This window comes from Eptatretus burgeri, unplaced genomic scaffold, assembly GCF_056783735.1.
Source record: "Eptatretus burgeri isolate ZD-2024b unplaced genomic scaffold, Ebu_testis_v1 Ebu_testis_scaffold_36, whole genome shotgun sequence".
Classification (NCBI taxonomy): domain Eukaryota; kingdom Metazoa; phylum Chordata; class Myxini; order Myxiniformes; family Myxinidae; genus Eptatretus; species Eptatretus burgeri.
In genome coordinates, this window is record NW_028221986.1 from 37120 (window position 1) to 62500 (window position 25381).

The window sequence follows — 25381 nt, forward strand, 5'->3', positions numbered from 1 at the left end:
CTTGGGTTAAGGTGCACGTGTGTTGTTTCATCAAGCTTTACGATGTACTTTGGTCTTTGAGTTCACATGTTTCGCTTTATCACTATGTTTCTTTAACTCCTTTGTAAGTATATAAAAATAACTTTTCTTATTTTATAAGCACATGCCTTACCTTAAGACTGGTGCTATGAATGCTCAGCTTAAACAGTTCACCTTAACAGTTGTTGTCTTTGGTAATTTACAGAGAGGTTTGAGAGAGACCTTTATCTTGTATAATTAATTTTGCTATTACTAACCATCTACTCGCAATTGGTTTGATACCATTAAACTCAGAGGGTGATGGGTTTTCTTTTCTACATGTCTCCCTTGTGTTTTTTCCAGGATTACTGCAACTTTCCATGCGTCACAAACTATCCAGTTAAAACATCAAATTTCACTTTCACTATTCACATCAAAGAAGAAGATACCCTTCCACCAATATTTCAGCCCCCTTATTGCATGACATTTGACGTCGATGGTGACAATGGCAATGAGTCCCAATTAGCCTGTGCAAATGCAATGTACAATGGTACGGTCATGCATGACACGGTGAGTTCTGTGTGGGAATACATCTGGATTTGAGATGACATTTTATTGTCAATATTTTTGGGATTATGTACAAGACCAATGGAGCAGGGCTTCAGGATGAATGGTGATTCGATCTCTTAATACTCTGAATAAAATCAACAGCAATGATTCGAAAAGCATACAATTCTCTGTTTCTCTTGCAGACAACAATCAACATGCCAACTCCTATCAGAGCTAAAGATGGAGATGAGCAGCTGAATGCACCAATTGCCTATCGTATTTTAGGCGGTGAGCTGTCTTGGTTCTTTTTGCCTGACTGTATACAAAAAATAAATTATAAAATTAGCCAATGTCGAGGTTCGTATGAGAGCTAACACAAAGAACGTGCAACAAGGGGAGCAGGAGATAAGAGGGGTGGGAGAGGGAAGAACAAAACTGGGGAATATTAGGAGATCTGTGGAAGGGAGAGGGATGGGGTGGGGTCCACAGGGTAAACAAGATGGACACCACAGGATCTTTCAGGAAGGAAAGGAGGGAATTTGAAGGAGGTGGGTTTGGGGTGGATTAATGAGGGTAGAAAAGATCATGATTTTGGATGGGGGAAGATAAGAGATGGTGGTCAGCAGCTGTTTTGAAGACATGGAGGGAAGAGTGGGAATGAAGAGAGTATGGGAGTTTTTTCCAAAGCAGGAAAAAAAGAGGAATGAAAGAGTGAAGGTGAGCAGCGATTCTTGATTTTGGTAGTTTTACAAGAAGGGGATTGCTGGCGAACCTTGAGCGCCCTGTGGAAATATGGGGGGGGGGGGACATATATCAGACAGAGCGGGGTGGGGGCGAGGCCAGAGAGGAGACGGTAGCAGACAGAAAGACCACCAACCTGCCTGCGGTGAGAGACCCAAAGACTCAGCCTCATCGCAGAAGATACCAATGATCCCTTGGGAGTTGGCATACCTCAATGAACATCGTGGTGATTTTATGTCAAAAGTTACCAACAACAACAACAAAAAATAATTTCTGAAGAACTGTAGAACTGCGTTGATGGTGCCTGTTATGTTACAAGCAGTACCTGTTATGTCAGCCTGCTATAAGCCAGGTAGAACAATCGGTGAAATCAACGCGATGTTCATTGACGAATGATAACTGCCACGGGAAGCAAGTATTAATGTTTTGTCAGAGTAAAAGAGCTTTCTCCTCTTTTGCTCCAATGATGGATTAACGCCTGAAACGTCAGCTTATCCTTCCTTCCCAAGGTGATTAGCATACCTCCAACAATGTTCATTTGACTTCATCCATTACTTATTGACTAACAAGAAAATCGACAGGCAAATTTATCTGAAAAAAGTGGTGAGTAAATTATTTGGATTCGTTAAAACTTTGTAGAAGGGAAAGAAGATATTGAAAGCACAAATATCCCAAAGGTGTACTGTATTTGACACAGATATTATGTGGGATTGGAAACCAGCAAGGGAGGTGGAAATAGAGACAGTAGAACAGTAAAAATGAGAATTCGATATGTACATCTTTTTATTACTAAAACTCATCTTTTATGTATGGTATGTATGTATGTATGTATGTTCTCAAAATACAGCCAAAATGGTACAAGATAGCGCAAACATTTTTGGCCCACCTTACTCAACATTCTCCTGCGGTGTGCAGTATCAAGTTTTGTTAAAATCGGGCAGCGAAATAAATTATTTAAAAAATCAATTCCCGATTCAGTCAAGTACTCTTCGGGAGAATTTGATCAATGCAAACAACCTCAGCGGTATAGTTCGCTGGAGCTATCTCTTTTTTTTGGAAATGATTTTTTTTTATCAACCGCTATCACAATGGGAACCCAATGGGTTCACAGGTCGTCTAGTATATTACTAAAACTCTCATCTTGTATGTATGTATGTTCCTGAAATACAGCCAAAACGGTACACGATAGCGCAAAAATTTTAGGGCCACCTTACCATTCTCCTGCGGTGCACAATATCAAGTTTCGTTCAAATCGGGCAACGAAAAAATTATTAAAAAAATCAATTCCCTATTCAGTCAAGTACTCTTCGGGAGAATTTGATCAATGCAAACAACCTCAGTGGTATAGTTCGCTGGAGCTATCTTTTTTTCTTTTATTTTTGAAATGATTTTTTTTATCAACCACTGTCACAACAGGAACCCAACGGGTTCACGGGTTGTCGAGTAGAGATTAAAAGTATGGGCTACAGTATTGGTATGTCTCATGAATAACATTGTACATTGTGATCCGTAAATAAAACGAGTGTTTTAATCTTGTCTGAAGCTGAGAATGTGTGTCACCATTTGTCCGTTCATTTGGGAGGTGGAGCATCTTCTTAGTGCTGATGAAAGCCAAATAATCCAAAATATGTGGATGTGGGTGATGCTCTCCTAAAAACGGAGGACAATGTTGCTCGTATATAGCTGCAAATTGCCCCGAACGGGAACAGCAACAAGCGGTGCCTGTTGTGTCAGCCTGATATCAGCCAAATAACTTGGATTGTGTGTGTGTGTGAAAATGTATACACCAACACACACACACACACACACACACACACACACACACATACACACACACACAATTATGGCGAAGAGGAGGTGGTGTGCTTTGCCACCTTTTCTCACCTGGATGGAAAGGACCGAGGGCCACTCCTCGTCTTCCTCAGAAGTCGACAGTTCTCTTCAGGCTTTTATTTTCTTCTCGACACACCTCTCTTACACATGCCCAACCGACCATTTCCTCCCGAAGTTTTCCCTCAGACTCCAAACTGCCGATTTTTCTCCTCCCTCTGCTCCCTCTTGGGGCAACGCTCCACCCCTTTGGGAGATGTCTATGACTTCGCCCCTTTGGGAGGCGTCTATAACTACATCCCTGCCTCTTTCGTGCCAAGTCTCCCGGCACCCCCCGGTACAGGCTGACATAGAGGTTATACGCACAATTTCCTTAACCATAATCCCCAACTAATTATTACCACCACCACCCCCTTTATAGTGTACAGGCAAACAAGACAATTCTTCAGCTGATGTTTCCCTACCCATACATGGAGATGGCTATCGACTCGCACATGGAGCATGCTACTCCACACATTTCTATCTGCTCCATGGTGATATATAACCCCCCCCCCAACCGCAACAACATTATACATATTATATACACACATATTGATGTCTGATTATACATGACATTATAGATATTAAATGCACACATATTATACATCAACTCACACACACACACACACACACACACACACACACACACACACACACACACACACACACGGAGGTGGATACTTTGCTCCATCTCCTGAAACCCACCCACGTGTGGAGATTGCAGTCAACAATAGTAACTTGCACCCACGCAAGCGCGCGCGCGCGCGCGCGCACACACACACACACACACACACACACACACACACACACACACACACACACACACACGAAGGTGGATACTTTGAGACCTGGGGAGGGCTCCGTTCCACCTTCTGAAACCCGCATATGGAGATAATAACCAACGACACAGACATCACACACTGTCCCTTAAACAGATATTCATTTTTAGCTCAACTAGGCTTTAGTTAGGTGAGCTTATGCGATCAAGCGGTGTCCGTAGGTGAGTGAGTCAGTGAATCAGTCATTCAGTCCATAAACACTTCAGTCATTATCACTTGAATCAAACTAACCATTTTGATAAAATCTGGCCACAAGCTTTGAACATATCTGATGCCTAACGAAGGTATATTGACCGCATTAAAATCTGCACTCATGAAGGAGTCTATGGGTTAACCCTCCCCCCCCCCCCCCACAAAAAAATGGAGTTTTGTTTTGTATTATTAATAATAGGCCGTTAGATTGTGTGGTTGTAATAGAATAACAACCACACAGGCCGTTCCTTCGCTCTCGCGTTCTCGCGACAACCACACTTCCACACGCAGAGTTCATTAAAATCCAATTAAAAAAATATATATAAAATGGCATATCTTTGCTTCTACATGTCAGATTTTCGCAATCTTTTTGTCTAAATACATGTTTTTGAGGTCAAGGATTTCATTTAATGACATTGCAAGTCACTATATGTATTTGGTTAGTCAAAAAAAATACATGAAAGGGCATTTGATAAGGCAGGAAAAAGGTTCCAAGATGAAGACGATTTGTTGGCTGAAACTGGCTGGCTGAAACTTCTGCGGAATGAGATGTTGTTGTTAACTCCCACAAGGAACGTGAACTTAGTGAACAGGGTAAGAACAGCTCTGCATGCCTTGGCACAGCTGAATAGCTCATCTCAGACTCAGAGAGTGAGAATACCCTGAATCATCTTAAGATTAACGAGCAAGCTGTCCAGGAGCTAGATAGTTGCATCACAGAGTTTGACTGCGATCTGTTTGATCTGGAGAAGCCACAGCTGAGATCTCTGGAATGTGGAATTATTGCTTCTGATGAACTTGTTCATGACTTTGAAAGTGCCCATGAAGAAGATGAAAGAAGAGTGAAAGAAAAGAGAATGAAACAGTTCTTCAGTGATCACATGTTTTCAGAGAATACACCCTTTGATGCTACAATCTACAAAAGTTCAACGTGTAGTTTCAGCAAGCCACCTGTCAATAAGGATGCAATACCAACCAAAGTGACAAAGACAGATGCCATGGAAAACCAAGCGATGGCACCAGTAATCTGCCTGGCACAGACAGCTCAAGAGAGAGTTACTCTTGCATAGGTGATGGAATACAGTGTGACAGATGGGTGCCTGCCACCAATATTCAACATTAATGGCACCATGAAGAAAGTCCAGAAACTACACATACAGCCCATCGATCCAGTTCCTGATAGGTGCATTGCATTAGTCGATATGGGTTTCCTGTGGCAACTTGCATCTCCATCTGCAGAATATCGCGAGAAACCAGATGGGACAACCTTCACATGGGGTGATTATACAAATAAATTGTTCTCTATTATTATTGCAAGGCATCCACACAGAAGCCAAATTGTGTTCACTAGTGCATGCCCGTAGGTGCGTGCCGTACGTGCGTGGCTGTACATGCAAACAAACCCAAAAAAAACTTTCAAACCGTGTGCCAGAAACAACAACCACACAGACCGTTCCTTCGCTCTCGCGTTCTTGCGACAACCACACTTCCACACACAGAGTTAATTAAAATCCAAATTAAAATCAAGTTTACCTCCCTGTCTTTGCTTACCATGACATTCGCTGCCATGTAACCGGCACGGCCCGTGACGTCATCGTCGGCTGGCCGCACACCGGCCTACGCAGCCACGCCTACGCAGCAACGTGTCATGTCATTGGTTGCTAAATAAATGGCCATAGCTTGGGAAGCACTTGTCCGATTAATATCAAACCTTGAAAAGGCACATCCTCAGGTCCCCAGCAATATACCTGGCAAGTTTCAATTAGATCGGATCAGTGGTTGTCAAGAAACAGCGGTCACACACACACACACACACACACACACACACACACACACACACACACACACACACACACACACACGCACACAGAGATTGCTGGAATTATAGATAGATGAATGACCTCTATGATGTAGAAATCAGTTAAAAATAGTGAGCATGAGTGATGTATAACAAACCCATCATATAGGGATGGGTCCAGAAATGTGTATATGAAGACATCAGATAAGCTTCCAGCCTCCAAGGATTTTCACAACCTGTTCTGCAATACAGCAAACAAACATAAACTGCAGAAAATTCTCAAAAATGAATTCAACAAGCTCACAAAGAAACATCCAGGTATTGACTGTTTATTCAACCAGACAAAATTGTAAGAACTTTTCCACAGGAGGAAGAATTGAAGATTTTGAGTGCGAGCACATTGAGGCAGATACAATCTTCATCTATTACCAGATACGGAAAGCAGAAATCATGGCTGCAGTTGTGATTGATACTGAGGACACTGATGTAGTTGTACCTTCTTTTTATGTTTCACACAAAACAGAGGGCATCCTTGCTATCAAGCAAAAGAAAGACATTATCAACTGCAGAGAGCGATGTTCACAGAACATAGCTGACATTTTGATTCCACTGCATATTCACACCGGATCTGACACAATATCTGGATTTTTCGGACATGAAAAGAAGACTGTGTATGACAAAGGCACTAAAATGCAGGAGGTGCGCAGTCTGTTGAGGGGATTTGGGAAAGCACTTCCTTTGACACAGGAGGTGCTTAACCAAGTTTACCTTTTCACCATCCACTATATCTAGAGTGACAAGGTCAGCCAGACACTGGTTGAAGCCAGAGCAATGAAATTTGGCCAGATCAGATGATAAGGAAGTCCACCTCATGGTATTCCACCTGACCTGGACTCCTTTAACTTGTATGTGATGAGAGTGAATTACCAAGTTTACATTCACCTGAATTATAAGAAGCTGTAGTGTCGTGTAGAAGATGCTTAGCAGGCAGACACGAGCGGAGGAACAGACGAGCCCGGCTGTGGTGTACAAGCACGAGCGCGGGCGTACTTTGCCCGCGGCTCTCCTTTATTACGTACTCAACACACTCACGAGCCGTGGCACTACGGCACCACTACGACGCCTCAGGCGGCGCGCACTCCTTATATTCCTGGCAGACACGATGCTCACGACGACCACTCCCCCCATCATCATCCCCCCGCCCCGCAGGCCCGCAGGCTATACCACACTCCTCCCTCCTAAAACTATGATTATTAAATGATCACCATCATAATAAGCATAAACAGCACGAAGTACTACGGTATAACAGTAGACAAGGTACAAAAAAGAAAACAGCGAAGTATAAAAGCACATCACATCATATAACGTGTGGAAGCGAGCTAGTGGAGCTGCATCGGCCAGGTTCCGAAGACGGAGGTGCACACAGCACCTACCAAACTCTGACCGCGTTACCGATATGAAGCAGCAAGGCGAGAAGCACAGCAGCACTACACAGCGGAAACGCCCCCAGGCGGCTCATGCTTACATGGCCTTCGGCGAGGCCGCGGCGACCTCCCGATCAAACCTCCCCCGGCACCATCAAACGCCTCCGGCCCACAAGGCGGCACACCTCCCCCAGGCAGACCTGAAGCAGATAAACATTCCGAGGCTGCAAGCCCGCTGTCTGGAAGCCGTGGCGCCAGCGCCAGACTCGATTGACCTTGGATGGGGGCGCTGAACAGCGCCGCTGGCTGGATGCAACCAATGCTCCACAACAACCCACGCACCACAATCAGTTGAGATGCCAACGCCCGTCTAAACGGCCTTGAGCGAACACAGAGAGCTGCGCCCCCGGCGCCAGGCACGTCTGACCTTGCCGCAACCAGAGGTGGGGGTAACGCTGACCAGCGCACCAGTCCTGGCTCTGAGTCGATCTCCGAGACCCACACGGCAGTTAGACGGTAGCAACCCCATTCAAACCACACTTCAACCATAGGCTCGTCATAAATCAATAGGAATATCACTGGAACCATTGCAAACTCATTTTCCCGTACAGTGCGTTCTTTCGGCAAAATCCCTGCACATGACAAAGCAACTACCCACGGCCCGGGGCAATGGAAGGCCAACCAAACCTTTTTATTCGCCACCACCGCTCCCAAAGCCACAACATCACATTGACCATACTGCAAAACCCATCGATTGATCTCCGCCAAACCCACTCTCACACAGGAACTGTTGGAATTTATTTCAACAACGTTAAACTGCATCACTAGAGCAAGGAGAAACAAATATGCAATGAACAGCAATCCATAACCCCCATCACGAGTCCGTCTCTTGGTTGTTGACTCGATGTTGCGAACCGTGACTTCCTTGAACGCGACGGGCTCGCTGCAGCTCGCCGTCGAAGCTGCCCGAACAACACAGGTGCGCATTGCCTCATGAACCCCGCCGAAGCGCGAGAACTCATCGCGAGAGCTGGCACGGCTCCCGCTGCTCCCGAACCGCACATCACCGTTGCAGGCAGCAATGAACGGCCGCTCCCGTTGCATCGACGCGGCTCCCGCCGCCAGAACCTCGCCCTCGGGCCTCGACGAAAGCATCGAAGAGAGCACCGGCACACCTGGAGGTACGAACTGGAGATCCAGCCCGAGGTGCGCCAGCCAGTCCTGACCCAAAAGGGCGGGCCCCTCCCCTCGCACCACGAACACCGAGAGCCGGGCGCGTCGACCTCGGTAGCGCACTGAGACGTCGGCCCTCGCAAGCGGTGCAATCGCTTCACCGGTGTACGTGTACAGCGACAAGGTCGTCTCGACTAGGCAAACACCGTGAAGACCACGAGCCGCCTGCTCGCCCATGACCGACACTGCAGCCCCGGTGTCCACGCAAAACACAGTCGGCTCGCCATTCACTTCGACCTCCACCGTGAACGGCGTCGTCATCTCCGGACCAACGGAAAACAGACTCAACCGTGGTTGCATCTCCTGCTCCGGCCCGGTCATCGCGTGAACTCCGGGATGTGCGACCTGCGGCACCTGGGTCACCGCGTGGACCTCGGGATCAGCCGACATGCCCCAGCTGGAGCTACTCATTACGTCCTGGCCAGCGATGGTGCGGACATCCGTGAGTGTCTGCTCGACAGACGAAGCAGTCCCGACCGCCGAGTCGAATGTGACGTTGGTCAACCGCAGGATGGCTGCTACCATCTTCGCGTCTCGCAGACCAGAAATAAAACGATCTCTGAGTCGTGCCGGACGCTCCTCTGCCGTGAACTTGCAAGGCACGGCCGAATGCTTCACCCGTGCTACGAAATCTGCAACGCGCTCCTCACCCCCCTTCGCGAGGTGATCGAACTGGAACCGCGCGAGCTGCAACGACTTCTCTGGCGCCAAGTGGGTCTTCATTTTCGCCACGATGTCCTGAAACGATAGCCCGTCATCACTGGGCTTATCTGGAGCCACCAAATCACTCAGCAGCCGGTAGTGCTCCGTTGATAGCGAGGCGAGCAAGATCGACTTGCGTTTTTCTTCATCATCTACATCATTCGCGCGGAAGTAGCAACCCAATTGCTCAGAAAACAACTCGAAGTCATCTCCCCCGAAAACGGGCACGCGCCCGTGCGCCGTGCCCCGACCTTCTGCCATGCTCGTGCTGGCGAGACCCTTGGCTCCGTAGACTGGAACCGCATGGGTTATTCGCTGCCGCCCTGCACACGCCGATCCGAAGATCCTCGTCAGCCAACTGTAGTGTCATGTAGAAGATGCTTAGCAGGCAGACACGAGCGGAGGAACAGACGAGCCCGGCTGTGGTGTACAAGCACGGGCGTACTTTGCCCGCGGCTCTCCTTTATTACGTACTCAACACACTCACGAGCCGTGGCACTACGGCACCACTACGACGCCTCAGGCGGCGCGCACTCCTTATATTCCTGGCAGACACGATGCTCACGACGACCACTCACCCCATCATCATCCCCCCGCCCCGCAGGCCCGCAGGCTATACCACAGAAGCCATATGCCCCACTTGAACCCGAAGTCCCGGGCCTTGCCCCGGCGCCCACCCGAGCACCCCTGGCGACCCGCGGTTAGCGCTGGTCAATGCGCTTGTTCCGTGGTAGGCCACGCGGCCCAAGCGATCTGGGCCGTGCGTTTGCACCTCTGTTTGGCAGCCACTGCATTGAGGCAGAGGTGCGGGAAGACCTCCATCATTCGTGACACCGGTGGCCGCGGTAGCGAGCGAAGATCAACGGTAAGATGTCATTGTAAACCCACGCACAGTCGTTATTTTTTACGGGGCTGCGCCCGTGTCTGCCATCGTGCACAGGGTTATTCATTACAGTGGTGATCCTCACAGGTGCCGCACGAGCACTGTGCCAAACCGATCCGCATTATGGATTAATTGCAGGAAAGGACTGGATATAAATCAGGGTTGAAAAGAAGATTATTATAATTATTAGATGCCGATTTTGGTTGAAAAGAGTATAGATATTAATATTAGGTGCAGATTTGAATGAAAGAGCATGCCACGTGTGTCCTGTACAGTCTCGCGGTGGAGGGCTGTTTTCATCGTGTCGTTGATGCCTGTGTTGGCCTCTGCGAGGACACATTCTTATGGTGGAGGAGGTTGTTGTGGTTTTCACAGGTGGCCGTCTGGGTGCGGTGCCTGCTTGGATTTATTTCAGGAATAAGAGGAAATGAGTTGGAATGAAGATAGAGATATCATCACACCTAACTATGAGACCCACACAACGCACTTCATCCCATTTGACCCATTAGACATGAGAGAAAGGTCCAACTGCACGTATATTAATGAAATAACTGTCTGGGAATCACTGTATGATGGATGCCATTGCCTTGTAGGCATGTGGTTTCCATAAACGCAACAATAGACACACACACACACACACACACACACACACACACACACACACACACATATATATATATATATATATATATATATATATATATATATATATATATATATATATAGTATTTATTCTAATATAAGCCCTGGGCATTTATTAGAATACCAGTTTGATCAAGGAGGGAAGGGCGCCTTTATTAGAGACAATCTACAAACATACAATTTTTTTATGTTATTTATTTGTTTTATTATGAAGATACAAGTATTGTCAAGGTAGAGGGGTGTAAATTATACAGAATACGACACAACACTGACTTGACCGCCGTCAAACACACCTGTCAACAAAGCCGGGTCCCGGCTTGGCCAGACAGCCCAGGCTCCCTCTACAGGCTACAGCTGTCTCAGTTGTTTCACACCGGGTGACGGGGGAGGGACGAGGGAGGCTATTATTGGAGACACCCTTGAAACATGAAAATTTTCTCAGAGGAGGGGGGGGGCTTTATGAGAAGGGGGACTTCCATTAGAATAAATACGGTATACAATATATATATATATATATATATATATATATATATATATATATATATATATATATATATATATATTGTTACGGCTGTGAAAATTCGCAATACACCATAAAGGGTCCTCAGGTGAGATATATCGATAAGGTCATGTGTAGTTAGCCCACACCTGTTGTTTAGAGGGAATATGTGTGATTCATCCGGGCTGCGACGCTTTGAGTTAGCCATTTTTCTTTCTCTATCGTTATTTTGAACCATGAAGCCGCCAACAACTCAAACACCACCACCTTCTCCTCTTTACCTCCACAACTCCATCCCGCAAACATCGCTTCACCGCCATTCCCAAACGATGCCCACCAACCACCAAACCACCACAGCAAACCCCCCACCACCTTTGCCTTTCTCCTTCCACAACCATCGACCCCACCACCAGTCAACACCGAACGTCGTGCTGTCCAGGGCCCGTTCGGTAATTGATGCCAAACGCGTCGAGCCGTGGGTACAAATGGGTGCCTTTACAGGAGAGAAATTCGGATCAGGGGAGGTTCATGCCCCTTTTCCTCTGATGTGGATTTTTTAAACCCACCTTGGTGTGATCGTTGTCCTCCTGAAGGATTCTAACTGGCCGATTGTGGAATCCTATTTGACTTCAGACAGAGTTTAACGTTTGTCCGATTTGATTATAAAATCCTACAAAAACCCTATCGACACTGATAAAACTGATGTCCACACATGTCCTTCCTTGTGAAACAATTTATTTCCTAATTATACACCATACACTTCTCACCCTTGCACAATGAACTTAAGAATCCCCATTTGATTGCAATATTATTTGGTTCTATTTAATTTATTCTTACTTTAGTTCACAGTTAGACCAACCCGATTCAATTCACTTCTACATTACATCAGAGAGTTTTATTCTAACTTGGTACTTGGTCAGTTCCAAGGAGTACAAGCCACTGAGAAACTATACTTCCTCACGTGCTTGCACTGAAAACAATTTTAGATTTCAAAGCATTTTATACTTTCGTGAGAGAGAGGTTGGGGGATATTCACCCAGACTGTAGACGTGTCCTTTAGACGAAAAGCCACTTCGTACATTTCTAAGCAAAGGTTCATTTATCAGCTCGGTCACTCTGCTTCAGAACAACACATTTCTTATCATTTAGGGCAAAAATCTTTTGGCCAGAAATGACAGCCAATTCAATTTGCAGCATAAAAGTTACATTTCTGAAACTCCATTTGTTACAATTGAAAATACATTAATATAATTTTTCCCCCACACCTCCGTCCAATGGGCGAGCGTTGGGCGGTATGGCCCCACCTCCAAGCGTGATGGATGTGAATTCCTCTCAGGGAGGAATTCGGATCAAAAGAGGCTCGTGCCCCTTTTTTCCACACCAATGGCTGAACAGAGGGTGGCATGGCCCCGCCTCCAATCGCGTTTTGATCCTAAAATTTGCATACAGGCTCCTCCCCCCGTCTATAAAAGACGCAAGTCTGTGTGAAACTGAGAGTGGTAGTGTGGTGTCATCTCGTCGCTGGTCGCTGGGCTCGTCTCGTCGTTGGAATTGACCCACCTTTGCTCTCACAAGCGACCAAGCCAGCCAGCCATTCCCCTCGCTCGACCCTGAGCATCAACAATTCCCCCCCCCCCCTATCCGCTCTGAGATAGTGCCGGTGGCCCCATTCATTCCCCACCCTAACCGTGGTGCCGACCCAACCGTGCTGGCGCGGAGTACGCCGGAGAAGGCTCACCGACCACGCCAGGGGCATGGAGTCGGGGCGCAGCTGCGCGGACATTGCGGCTTGCCCGCCATCGCGTCACGAGGACGCGGGTAAGACCTTTTCGGTCTCGTGGACCTGGCCGCTCCTCCAGGTTCCGCGCACATTTGGTCCACGGACCCCGTCTACCTCCCTGCCTATGGGGAGGTCTTTCCTGTTTATTTTGAATGCATGATGTGGCGCCGAGTCCCGACAAGTATAATTGTTTAAGTGTTGTAAATAATTATAGTCGGTAGTAGTGCTTTTGCTTTTGTTGCCTTTTGTGTCATTGCATTACTGCCTTACGTGCTTGTGTGTGTGAAATAAATGTGCATTGTGTGAACTGTTACCCCGTTTCGTTGCGTCCTTTCTTTTCCCTTATTGAAAGCTTTGTCTTGCATCACGGAAGGGATTGATAGTGGGTGTAAGTTCCCGATAAATAATCTGAACCGTCGTGGTCGACGATAACTCCGCTCGGTTATCCCTGCAGTACGGAACGAGCCGCTTAAGCGGTTCGTGTCCGAAGTCAACCTGCGGCGTGGTACAACTCGGTACGCTACCCGCGCGGGTACTTAGGTAAATCGACCATTTGGCGATCAGACCCTATTTCGCGCGGGTAGAATGCGGACTGAGTTGTGGTGAGGTTAAACCCCCACCCGTGACTAGCTCCCGGTGTTGTTCAGAGGGTCACGACTGAATTGTCCGTTCCGGTGGGCGACGCGGTCGCAATTCGAGTCACGTGGCCGATCGCACGCAGGGCGGGCCGAAATTCGTAACTGTGGTGTCAGGAGTGGGATTCGAATCCACCTCGGTCTCCAAGCTAAATTTACGGGGATCGGACCAGGGGTGTGTGAAGCGACCCCCCCCCTCCCCCGTTCCCCCCAAATTACGAGCAGGCCAAATTAATCTCTTCCGAGAAACAAGATGGAATATCAAGGCGAACGAGAGCCGGGGCTATTAGAAGTAGAAATGAGGGAGGAAATTGTAGAATCCATGGCCCAGGATGAGACCCCCGAGCAGGAAATGTTTGTTGAGCAGGGACAATTTCCCCCACAAACAGACCCAGAACCCGAAATGGGCGCGGCAGAGGCCGCGGGGCATGACACCCCCCCTCCCCACCTCCGTCAAATTCCCTACCCAGTCCCCAGCAAAAACGCCACCGACCGAGGCGATTGGGCTTCGTCGGGGTCGACTGAAATCAACAGGGTGGGGGAAATGTTGATGCAGATGATGCAAGGGATGAAAGAAAAAATGGACGAAAATACACAACAAATGAGCGAAATGAACGAAAAAATGGATTTAAACGCACTCGAGGCGAACGACCAAATGAAAGAAATGCAGCGCGTGGGGCGATGCCTGCAGGCAGGCATAATGGCAGCGCCACGTGTGGGAGCGAACGAGCTGAGAGGGAGTGCAACGGCTGTCAGGCCCGCAATGGAGGCGGCAACGGACCAATTAATACGGGAGACGTGTTGGGCGAGAGTCGTGACAGAGGAAGTGACGGTGACACAGAGGGAAAAATTAAACGGGGAGACCGAAACGTGTAAGACGAGACACGAGGTAAGGAAGGCAATAGAAAAATTAAAAGAAAGCCAGGAGGAGACAAATGAGGGATTGAAGGTCATAACGGTGGAGTGTGAGAAAAGACTTCAAGACATGACGAAGAGAGTTGATAAGCTGGGACTGGAGGTAAAAACGGAGACAGAGGAACTGGGAGGACGGGCAGAAAACCACAAGGGCAAGCCGGAAGAACAGTTAGAAGCCAAAGCAAGGTCGGAGTGTGCGGAGATGAGAAAAGAATTGGAAAATAAAACTTCTGAGTTACAGAAACACCAAAACAAAGAAACGGGATTACAAAACGAACTGAAGATGTTGAGTGAGGAAAGAACGAGAACGGAGAATGAAATGTTAAGGAACCACACTGTACAGATCGAACAGCTAGAAGCGAAGGCCAGATTGCAGAATGAGGAACGAGAGAGACAGTGGAATAAAAAACACAAAGAACAAGGAATGAGACAGGAGAAGGAAATCGGCCAATTGAAGGAAATAACGAGATTGCAGAATGAGGAACAAGAAAGACAGTGGAATAAAAAACAAAAAGAGTATGAACTTGAAACTGAACGACAAAAGGAAAAAAAACAGGTTGGAGTGTGTGGAGATGAGAAAGGAATTTGAAAAGAAAGCTTCTGAGTTACAGAAACACAAAGACAAAGAAAGGGAACTACAAAACGAGTTGAGGATGATGAGGGAAGGACAACTGAAGCAGGAAGGAGAAATTATGCGATTGAAGGACACAACGAGATTGGAGAGGGAAGAACGAGAGGAACAATGGGATGGAAAACAAAAAGAACATGAAGCCGAGGTTGACCAATTGGAAGAAAAGGCAAGGCTGGAGTGCGAGGAGATAGACAAAGAACAGCGAATGATACACAAAAGGGAAATTAACCAAATGAAGAAAACCACGAAATTGGAGAAGGAAGGACAGGAGGGGAAACAAGGAAGAGTCGTGAGAGAACAGCAAATGAAACACAAAAACGAGATTCACCAAATTAAGCAAACCATGAAACTGTAGAAGGAAGGACAGGAGAGGAAACAAGGAAGAGTAGTGAGAGAACAGCGAATGAAACACAGGAAGAAAATGAGCCAATTGAAAGAAACGATGAGATTGGAAAATGAAGAGCAGGAGAAACTGTGGGGGCAGGAAACAGGAACAATGTGAGTTTGAAATTGAACAACTAAAACGGAGAGCAAGATTGGAGTCAGCGGAGATTGAAGAGCTCCGGAGGGAGAACGAACATCTAATGATGCTCAGAGAGGAAGAACGACTCAGATGGGAAGGAAAAAGGAACCAGAAAGAAACAGAAAAAATAGAGGAGAGACTGCACGATAAGGACGGGGTTGGGGACGAGCACACACACATTGAGGTAGTAGAGGACCATGAGGGGGAGCTGGCGGACTGTGGAGGGACCCGGTGCGAGCAGCTGGATAGCCTCCTTCGGGAACGGAGGGAGACGCTATTCTCCCTTGAAGCGAGTCACGACCAGGTGGGTTCGGTCATGTCGAGCGAGTTCGAGGGGGCGAGTGCTGCGGACGGGTGCACGAGGAGCTTGGGGGGTATGGAGGCCCCGGGAGCCCGAGAGGTGACCCGATTCCCCAGTGTGATTGTCCCGGTGTGTGTGGTGCAAGGTGTGAGTGCGCCCCCTTGTGTGAGTGGTGTGGTCACGAGTGTGCCGGGTGCGTGCTTCCCAGCATTCCCGGTGTGAGTGGAAGCCCGGGTGTGAGTGAAACAGCATGCGAGTGCCCCCGCGTGTGTGGGCGGTATGGTGTGTGTGAAGGAAACGGCATGAGTGAGTGAGCAGCCGAGTGTGAGAGAGACGGCGTGTGTGAGGTCGCTGTATGTAAGGGAGATGACGGTGGGCATGCGGGAACACACCACCGCATGTCCCGGGGCGAGTGTGATGGAGTGGAGTCTGAGGGTTGTAACACGCAGGTGTGCGTGGATGGAATGGAGACGACGACGGCGACAGAGAGACAAAGGCCGGGTAGCGGCCGTAGTTGCATTGGGGACCGCGCCGAGTTTATCCAGCGGCGAGCGCGAGGTTCATGCCGTGCTCCGCACGAGGCCGCCACGTGCGCGCTTGCGGGAGTGAAACCCGATCTGGAAACACCAGCGGTGGATGTTGCCGATCCCGCGGACAGACAGGAGGTAGGCTAGGACAATGGATTTGGACCGGATGGGTTCTCCACGCGAGCGTGTGTGTGAAGCTCTGACGAGCAGAGCACATGTGTTCGTGTGGGGAGCCCCTCGAAACGCGAGGCTTGTTTTTTTTTTGTAATGCGCAGGGTGACGTCATGGCTGCACGTCTGGTTGGAATCCGGCAGGAGGGTGAATCCCTGCCGGATGGTACCGTCCAAGAGGGACGAGGTGTGTGAACAGCTGCCATGACGTCAAGGAGAGTAGAGCGCAGGTTGCGAGTTGCCGCGCTGGTGCTGCGCGAGGAAAAAAAAAAAAAAGCAAGCCTCACTTCGGGTGAACAGGATTCCCTGGGCAAGGGGTGTAAGATCCCCAATGCCCGGGCACAGGATGGAACGAGTTAGGGGGAAGGGTTAGCTTAGCTAGACCAGCTTCATGGGGCAGGGGTAAGTCCTCATGGAGCCCATGGAATGGATTAGGTAGAGGGATTTTAGTTGAGATTTAGGAAGTGAAATGGAAAATGATTTGGAGGCAGTGACTGACTGTGTATGTGTAGAGGAGACGTAGCTTAGCTGTTAGGTTAAATGGAACATGCTATAGTGTAAGGAACGACGTGGGAGCACGATGTAGGTAGGGGATGTAGTGAGCAGGATGGCAGAAATCAGCGATGTGTGTGTTGAAGAGTTGCGAGGAGGAGACATGTTCAGTGAGTGAGGCCAGCGGGTCTGTATGTATGGAGTGAATGTGGAATGCATGGTGCGATGAGTGATTGGGGGGAGGAGTGATTCCCGCCCAAGGGACCCCAGGGTCAGTGTAGAGTGAGTTAGCTGGGTTAGTTAAATTGACAAAATGGAAGTCGTTTTGTTGTTGGTGGGGAAGTAGGCTCGAAACCCATTTGGAGGGGTGCAGGAGCCTTGTTGATGGGCTGGGAGCGTATCTGCGAAAGCTGAGTATCGCTGAGTGGGTACCCCGGGCACTGGGCTAGTCGGCCGCGGTAGGCATATATATATATATATATATATATATATATATATATATATATATATATATATATATATATATATATATATATATATATATATATATATATATATAGATATCTTCTTCTTTCGGCTGCTCCCTTTTGGGGTCACCACAGCGGATCATCCGCATGATCCGCCTAGTGATTTGGCACATGTTTTACGCCGGATGCCCTTCCTGACGCAACCCTGGTCGCCTCTTACGACACAGGGATATGGTACACCTATTTTAACCAGGGTATACACTGGTACTCATTTCGCCAACCTCGGAAGGATGACAGGCTGAGTCAACCCCCCTGGTGTATTAATTCAGTGGCACAACGGGGCTTGAACTCAGGACCTTTTGGATCCCAAGCTGCTGCCCTAACCACTGCGCCAACACCAGGCTCATATATATATATATATATATATATATATATATATATATATATATATATATATATATATATATATATATATATATATATATATATATATATATATATATATATATATATATTACATTACGTATAAATATATATATACCTACCAGGGTAGATGATGATTGGAGGTAATGGGACTTTGTAATCACCTCTATAACTTAGACTGATGTCACCCCGTTTATTTTTTTTAAGAATAACAGATGAATTGAAAGAATGGGACTGTTTTGTTGTTCAGGAAATGATGAAAAAATTTTCAGCATTGGAGATGATGGCAAGCTGACTCTGAACGACACAGCAAAGAAGAAATACAACCAAACGTACAACCTGGAAATCTTGGTAACCCTATTTATTTTCTTCATTCCTGATATCTTATCAATATCTTCATTATTATTATGGTTAACTTTACCATTTCCAATCTTGAGAGTAACTGAATCACAATGATTAGCTGTTGTTAATGCAAGGCAACATTACTGGGGAAACATTAAAACTCACTCAAAGAAGCAATAAATGAAATGATGCAAAAGTTGGCTTCGTGAGTAAAACAAAACATAGACAAATAGATACATACAGAATAAAAATGTTTTCTTGTCTATGCGACAGGCGGTGCAGAAAAACAATAACTTCAGATCTGCTCTCACAACTGCCAAAATCAGAGTCATTCAACAAAACAATTATCCACCAAAATTTTGCAAAGGTCGTTGTGGATATATCCCATCGACTGAGTATATGGTGGTTGTGTTTGAATGCCATTCATTATCTCCACTGCGTGTTTTGGTCTGCGACAACGACTACCCACCACAGGTTTGTCTCTTTGGTTTTAAGTTATTAAAGCTTAATTACTCATGCTGTGGCAGTAGGCCAGGGATGTGAGCATTGTTCTCCTCCCTTCTGTGTGCTTGGCTGTTTGTCTGCAAAATAACTGGACATAAAGGGCAACTCGAATCGCCAGATTTGGCAGAGAGCTTCATATTGTGAATGTCTCGGACGAGTTCAACTTTGAGCTCACAAGGAAAAATACAAAATTAATATTAAGTACAAGACTAGATTTGCTTTAACCGTACTGTTTTTAGTCAAGGCAGGAGATGAAGCAGCACATACCATTTTTGAAGTTTTTGGTACAACTTAGCAAGGGCTTAAACCACCGACCTGTCAGACTCCAAACAGTTGCTCTAAAGTCTAACAATTACACCACCGAGTCGCTGGTCAAAGGTTTGTACCCTCTGGGATGGTATTGCATTGAGAGAAAATAATGGCTGAGTCAGCCCTCCATTGAGTGTATTGTAGTTGTTCTTTGCTATGAGCCGAATCATCAAAATTTTTAGGTATTTATTGTGGTGTCCTTCATGTCTCGATTTTTTTGCAAAGTTACACAGGGAGTGGACTTGAGGACTATGTGGTTGTGTGTTTGACTTTGAATGACACTGCTAAAGTATCTCGCTGAACTGACAACACTCAAAAATTGGAAGAGTGACATGACAGAGGGTAAAAAGGCAACAAATTGACAGTGTGACAATGGGGCCACACTTGGACAAAACAAGCAAGGAAATGAACAAACAGGAAAAGAGTAAAGAAAGGAAGGGAAGAAACAGTAACCTGCAAGTAAGATGTCCGGATTAAGTAGGGTTAATGGGTGTACCAAAGACTGAGGGTAAGGATAGGGGATGATACGAGATGGGAGTGCATCGCCTGTTTGAAGGCCTGGTGGGAAGGATGGGATTGAAACCCCGGTGGGAAAAATTTATTGAAGACTTCACTGAAACTATTGAATATTATACTTGAAAATACCATAGTACAACACTTGAACTAAAATTGGATGCTGTGTGGGATTCAGTGGCTCAGTGACAATCCAAAAGAGCATTCGGAACAAAGAAACAAGTAGAGAACAGGCTTTGAAAACATCTCAACTTAGTCCTCAAAACATCTTGCAAAATGAAGGGGATACTTTGGGCCCTGGAAGAGCTCTGTTCCACTTTCTGACACTCGCTAAAGGAAATTACAAGCAATGTGGAAACAGTTTTGGAAAGGAGTACTGTTGTAAATTTTGGATTTTATCATTGCAAATATATTTGCTATAAGATGTTGAGGAGAAGTAATCTCTCAAATATTTTCCTTACCAACATTCATTGTGTGCCATTTTCTTCCTGCAGAACATTAATCCAAATGCAAGAGTGAAGCTCCGTTCTCAAGACGAAAGTTGGGCCACACTTACCCCAGATGGTTACCTTCTGGTAAATATGAGCAACATGCCTCCTCGTGGTGGCCTGTCTAATGTCGAGGTAGGAAACTGATACATTGGGTTTGCATGCTTGAGAGTGAGAGCCATCTTCCTCCTTACCTTACATGCCTCATTAATACCTTCCTCCTTACCTTACATGCCACATTAATACCTTCCTCCTTACCTTACATGCACCTGTCCCAAATCCTCTTTTGACCCCTCCATCCACCATTTTTCATACTCCTTAAAATTTGTTTATGCTATTTAATCGATTTTGTGTTATTTTAGTGTTGTATTTATATTTCCTGTTTCTGAAAATGCATTCAGAAATCGATAAACAATATTATTGAAACTTGTAAGATTGTCTGAAACATGAAACATATTCTGTACTTTATTACAAGATTAAAACTACGAACGTTTTACAATCGTGAAAAACTATAGCATTGCTTCAAAAGTTACAGTTATCATGAGAATAGCAAAGAGCTGCATTGTGGGAGAAGTACCCAGACTCAGTGGTGTAATTGTTAGACCGTTAGAGAATTTGCTCCGAGTCTGGGTGGTCGGTGGGTCGAACTTCGTCTGAGTAATAACCAAAGACTTTAAAAATGGTACATGCTGGTTCCTTGGTTGAGGCGCAGCATTTCAAATGGACAGAGCATGGACAATCCCCATCGGGGGCATCCATGGGGAGGAGGAAATTCCTCCTTCAATGCCCCACTGAGTGTGGAAATAAAAGCGACGTCATAAAAATATGGCGTCGCTGGTACTTAGAGTGCTTTGGGAAGTGATGTCACTTTCACCAAGCTCAGTGGCTGTGTTTGTCTGAAGTCAAGTCTGGTGTTGTCGAATGCATTTGTCTTCGTGTGTGTGCAATTTCTATTCCAGTTCTTCCATGAGGCGAAGAACCTGTAAAATAAAAAATACAATTTTTTTAAGACTACCCCGTTCTTTCACAATTGTACAAACACGTGGACTTACTTCCTCCTTGACTTCCTGTCTTTCATGAGAAATTGATAACAAGACATAGTTTCCTCCACCGAAAGTTATCATAAATGCACTTGAGTTACATTTGCGACATGATTTTGCATTTTTCCTTGTAATGGCAGAAAATAGAAAACTGGAGCATGCAAAATTTCTTTATGATCAGATCTACAGTAATTCTTAGTTTTTTTTTAAAGTCTGATATATATATATATATATATATATATATATATATATATATATATATATATATATATATATATATATATATATATATATATATCTTCTTCTTTCGGCTGCTCCCGTTAGGGGTCGCCACAGCAGATCATCCGTTATGATCCGCATACTGATTTGGCATAGGTTTTACGCCAGATTCCCTTCCTGACGCAACCCTGGTCACCTCTTACGACACAGGGATAAGAATTGGGTTTCGTCATGATTCCAGGCTGCCCGAAACCCTCTCATAGCGCGGCCCAGCGCAGAGCCCCTGTCCTCGAACGATCCTCCAACCCAAGCCCCCAAGTCACCGGATTACAGGCTCATGCCACTACGCCCGGTGTATATGTATATATGTATATCTATGTATATGGGTTTGGATATGTATATGTATATATATATATATATATATATATATATATATATATATATATATATATATATATATATATATATATATATATATATATATATATACACATACATATACATACATATGTACATTTTTTGGATACATATTCATATCTTCTTCTTTCGGCTGCTCCCGTTATGGGTCGCCACAGCGGATCATCCGTCTCCATTTTGCTCTATCCTCCACATCTGGCATTGACACTCCAACCACCCGCATGTCCGCCCTCACCGCATTCATGAACCTCTTCTTTGGCCTTCCTCTTCTCCTCCTACCTGGCGGCTCCATCCTCAGCATCCTTCTCCCGATATACTCCGCTTCCCTCCTGTGCACATGTCGAAACCATCTCAATCTCGCCTCTCTCACTTTGTCTCCAAACCATCCTACCTGCGCTGTCCCTCTAATATACTCATTCCTTATCCTGTCCATCCTCATCACTCCCAACGAGAATCGCAGCATCTTTCACTCTGCCACCTCCAGCTCCGCTTCCTGTCTTTTTGTCAGCGCCACCGCCTCCAAACCATACAACATAGCTGGTCTCACTACCATCTTACATACTTTCCCCTTCACTATTGCAGCTACCCTTCTGTCACAAATCACTCCTGAAACTCTTCTCCAACCACTCCATCCTGCCTGCACTCTCTTTTTCACTTCTCTACCACACTCTCCCTTACTTTGGACAGTTGATCCCAAGTATTTCAACCCATCCAAATTCCCCACCTCAACTCCTTGCAACCGCACCATACCACCAACCTCCCTCTCATTTACGCACATGTACTCCGTCTTACTCCTACTGACTATCATTCCCCTTCTCTCCAGTGCGTACCTCCACCTCTCGAGGCTCGACTCAGCCTGCTCCCCACTCTCCCTACAGAGCATGATGTCATCCGCGAACATCATAGTCCATGGAGACTCCAGTGTGATCTCGTCCGTCAACCTGTCCATCACCATTGCAAACAGGAAAGGGCTCAGAGTCGATCCTTGGTGCATCCCACTTTTACCTTAAACTTGTCTGTCATTCCTACCGCACACCTCCCCACTGTCACACTGTCCTCATACATATCCTGCACGATCCTCACATACTTCTCCACCACTCCCGACTTCCTCATACAATACCACAACTCCTCTCTTGGCACCCTGTCATAAGCTTTCTCTAAATCCACAAACACACAATGTAACTCCTTCTGGCCTTCCCGATACTTCTCCATCAACATTATCAAAGCAAACATCGCATCAGTGGTGCTCTTTCCTGGCATAAACCCATATTGCTACTCACAGATCGTCACCTCTTCTCTCAACCTAGCTTCCACTACTCTTTCCCACAACTTCATGGTGTGGCTTAACAACTTTATCCCTCTGTAATTTCCACAGCTCTGCACATCACCCTTATTCTTGAAAATCGGAACCAGTACACTTAATCTCCACTCCTCCGGCATCCTCTCACTTTCCAAGACTTTATTGAACAATCTGGTTAACAACCCCACTGCCATCTCTCCTAAGCACTTCCATGCCTCCACTGGTATACCATCTGGGCCAACTGCCTTTCCACTTTTCATCTTCTTCATAGCAGTCCTCACTACATCCCGACTGATCCACCCCACTTCCTGATTCACTATCTCCACCTCTTCCAACCTTCTCTCTCTCTCATTTTCTTCATTCATCAGCTCCTCAAAGTACTCCATCCACCTCTCAACACACTCTCCTCGCTTGTCAGCACATTCCCATTTACGTCCTTTATCACCCTAACCTGCAGCACATCCTTCCCAGCTCGGTCTCTCTGTCTTGCCAATCGGTACAAATCCTTTTCCCCTTCATTTGTATCCAACTTCTCATACAGCTCGTCATATGCCTTTTCCTTAGCCTTTGCCACCTCTCTCTTTGCCTTGCGCTACCACTCCTTGTACTCCTGCTGACTTTCCTCATCTCTCTGGCTATCCCACTTCTTTTTCGCCAACCTCTTCTTCCTTATACTTTCCTGTACTTCCTCGTTCCACCACCAAGTCTCCTTATCTTCCTTCCTCTGTCCAGATGTCACACAAAGTACCTTCCCAGCGATCTCCCTCACCACTTCTGCTGTAGTTGCCCAATCATCCCACCCCTCTTTACCACCATCCAACACCTGTCTCACCTCCTCCCTAAATTCCACGCAACAGTCTTCCTCCTTCAGCTTCCACCATCTGGTCCTTGGTTCAGCCCTCACTCTCTTCCTCAACCTCACCTCCAAAATCATCCTACAGTCCACCAATCGATGCTGTCGAGCTACATTTTCCCCTGCCACCACCTTACAGGCTCTAATCTCTTTCAGGTTGTATCTCCTGCTTAAGATGTAATCCACCTGTATGCATTTTCCTCCACTCTTGTACATCACCCTGTGTTCCTCCTTCTTCTTGAAATACGTATTTACCACTGCCATTTCCATTCTTTTTGCAAACTCTACCACCATTTGCCCTTCCACATTTCTCTTGTTGAGACCATACCTCCCCATCACCTCCTCATCCTCTTTATTCCCTTCCCCAACATGCCCATTGAAATCTGCTCCAATCACCACTCTGACATCCTTGGACACACTCTCCACCACTTCATCGAACTCACTCCAGAAATCTTCTTTATACTCCATCTCACACCCCATATGCGGGGCATATGCACTGATGACATTCATCATCACCCCTTCAATTTCCAACTTCACACTCATCACTCGGTCAGACACTTTCCTCACCTCCAATACCCTCTTGACATGATCTTCCTTCAGGATTACCCCGACACCATTTCTCCTCCCATCCACACCATGGTAGAACAGTTTGAAACCACCTCCAATGCTCCTAGCCTTACTCCCCATCCACTTGGTCTCTTGTACACACAGTATGTCCACCTTTCTTCTCTCCATCATATCAGCCAACTCTCACCCTTTGCCAGTCATCGTACCAACATTCAGAGTTCCAACTCTCACCTCCACACTTCTACCTTTCCCCCTCTCCCACTGCCTCTGGACCTGCCTTCCCCGTCTCCTTCTCCTCAAAAAACATCAAAATTTCAGCGTACGCCAACGTTTTACATACATTTTTATATGTTGCCATTGCTGGCTAAAACGTCAAGGTGTGACAGCGCCTGAAGAAGGGACAGAAACGGACTGGGAACATTTCTAATAAATTTATTAACAGTAAAAAGACACCAAGTCTGGAGACGGCAATAGTTCACGAGCAATGATTTTTTTCTTTTCGTCCAATCTGGGCAATTGTCCAGATTGGACGAAAAGTTTTGGTCGATTGTCGATGACAAATCGATTGTCCAAAATGAAAAAGGCGATTGTCATTGA

General features: G+C 46.3%; 1 protein-coding gene across 5 annotated transcripts in view; it reads left to right on the plus strand.

Annotated features, from left to right (window-relative positions):
- Positions 1-25381, plus strand: part of LOC147007725 (cadherin-related family member 1a-like) — a 71913-nt gene that overhangs the window by 26092 nt on the left and 20440 nt on the right. For all 5 annotated transcript variants that reach the window (XM_085866523.1, XM_085866521.1, XM_085866522.1 and 2 more), the window contains exons 7-11: positions 361-567; positions 750-834; positions 18483-18583; positions 18848-19048; positions 20395-20523. In XM_085866523.1, coding sequence (XP_085722649.1) covers positions 361-567; positions 750-834; positions 18483-18583; positions 18848-19048; positions 20395-20523 — 723 coding nt within the window. The remainder of the gene's footprint in view (positions 1-360; positions 568-749; positions 835-18482; positions 18584-18847; positions 19049-20394; positions 20524-25381) is intronic.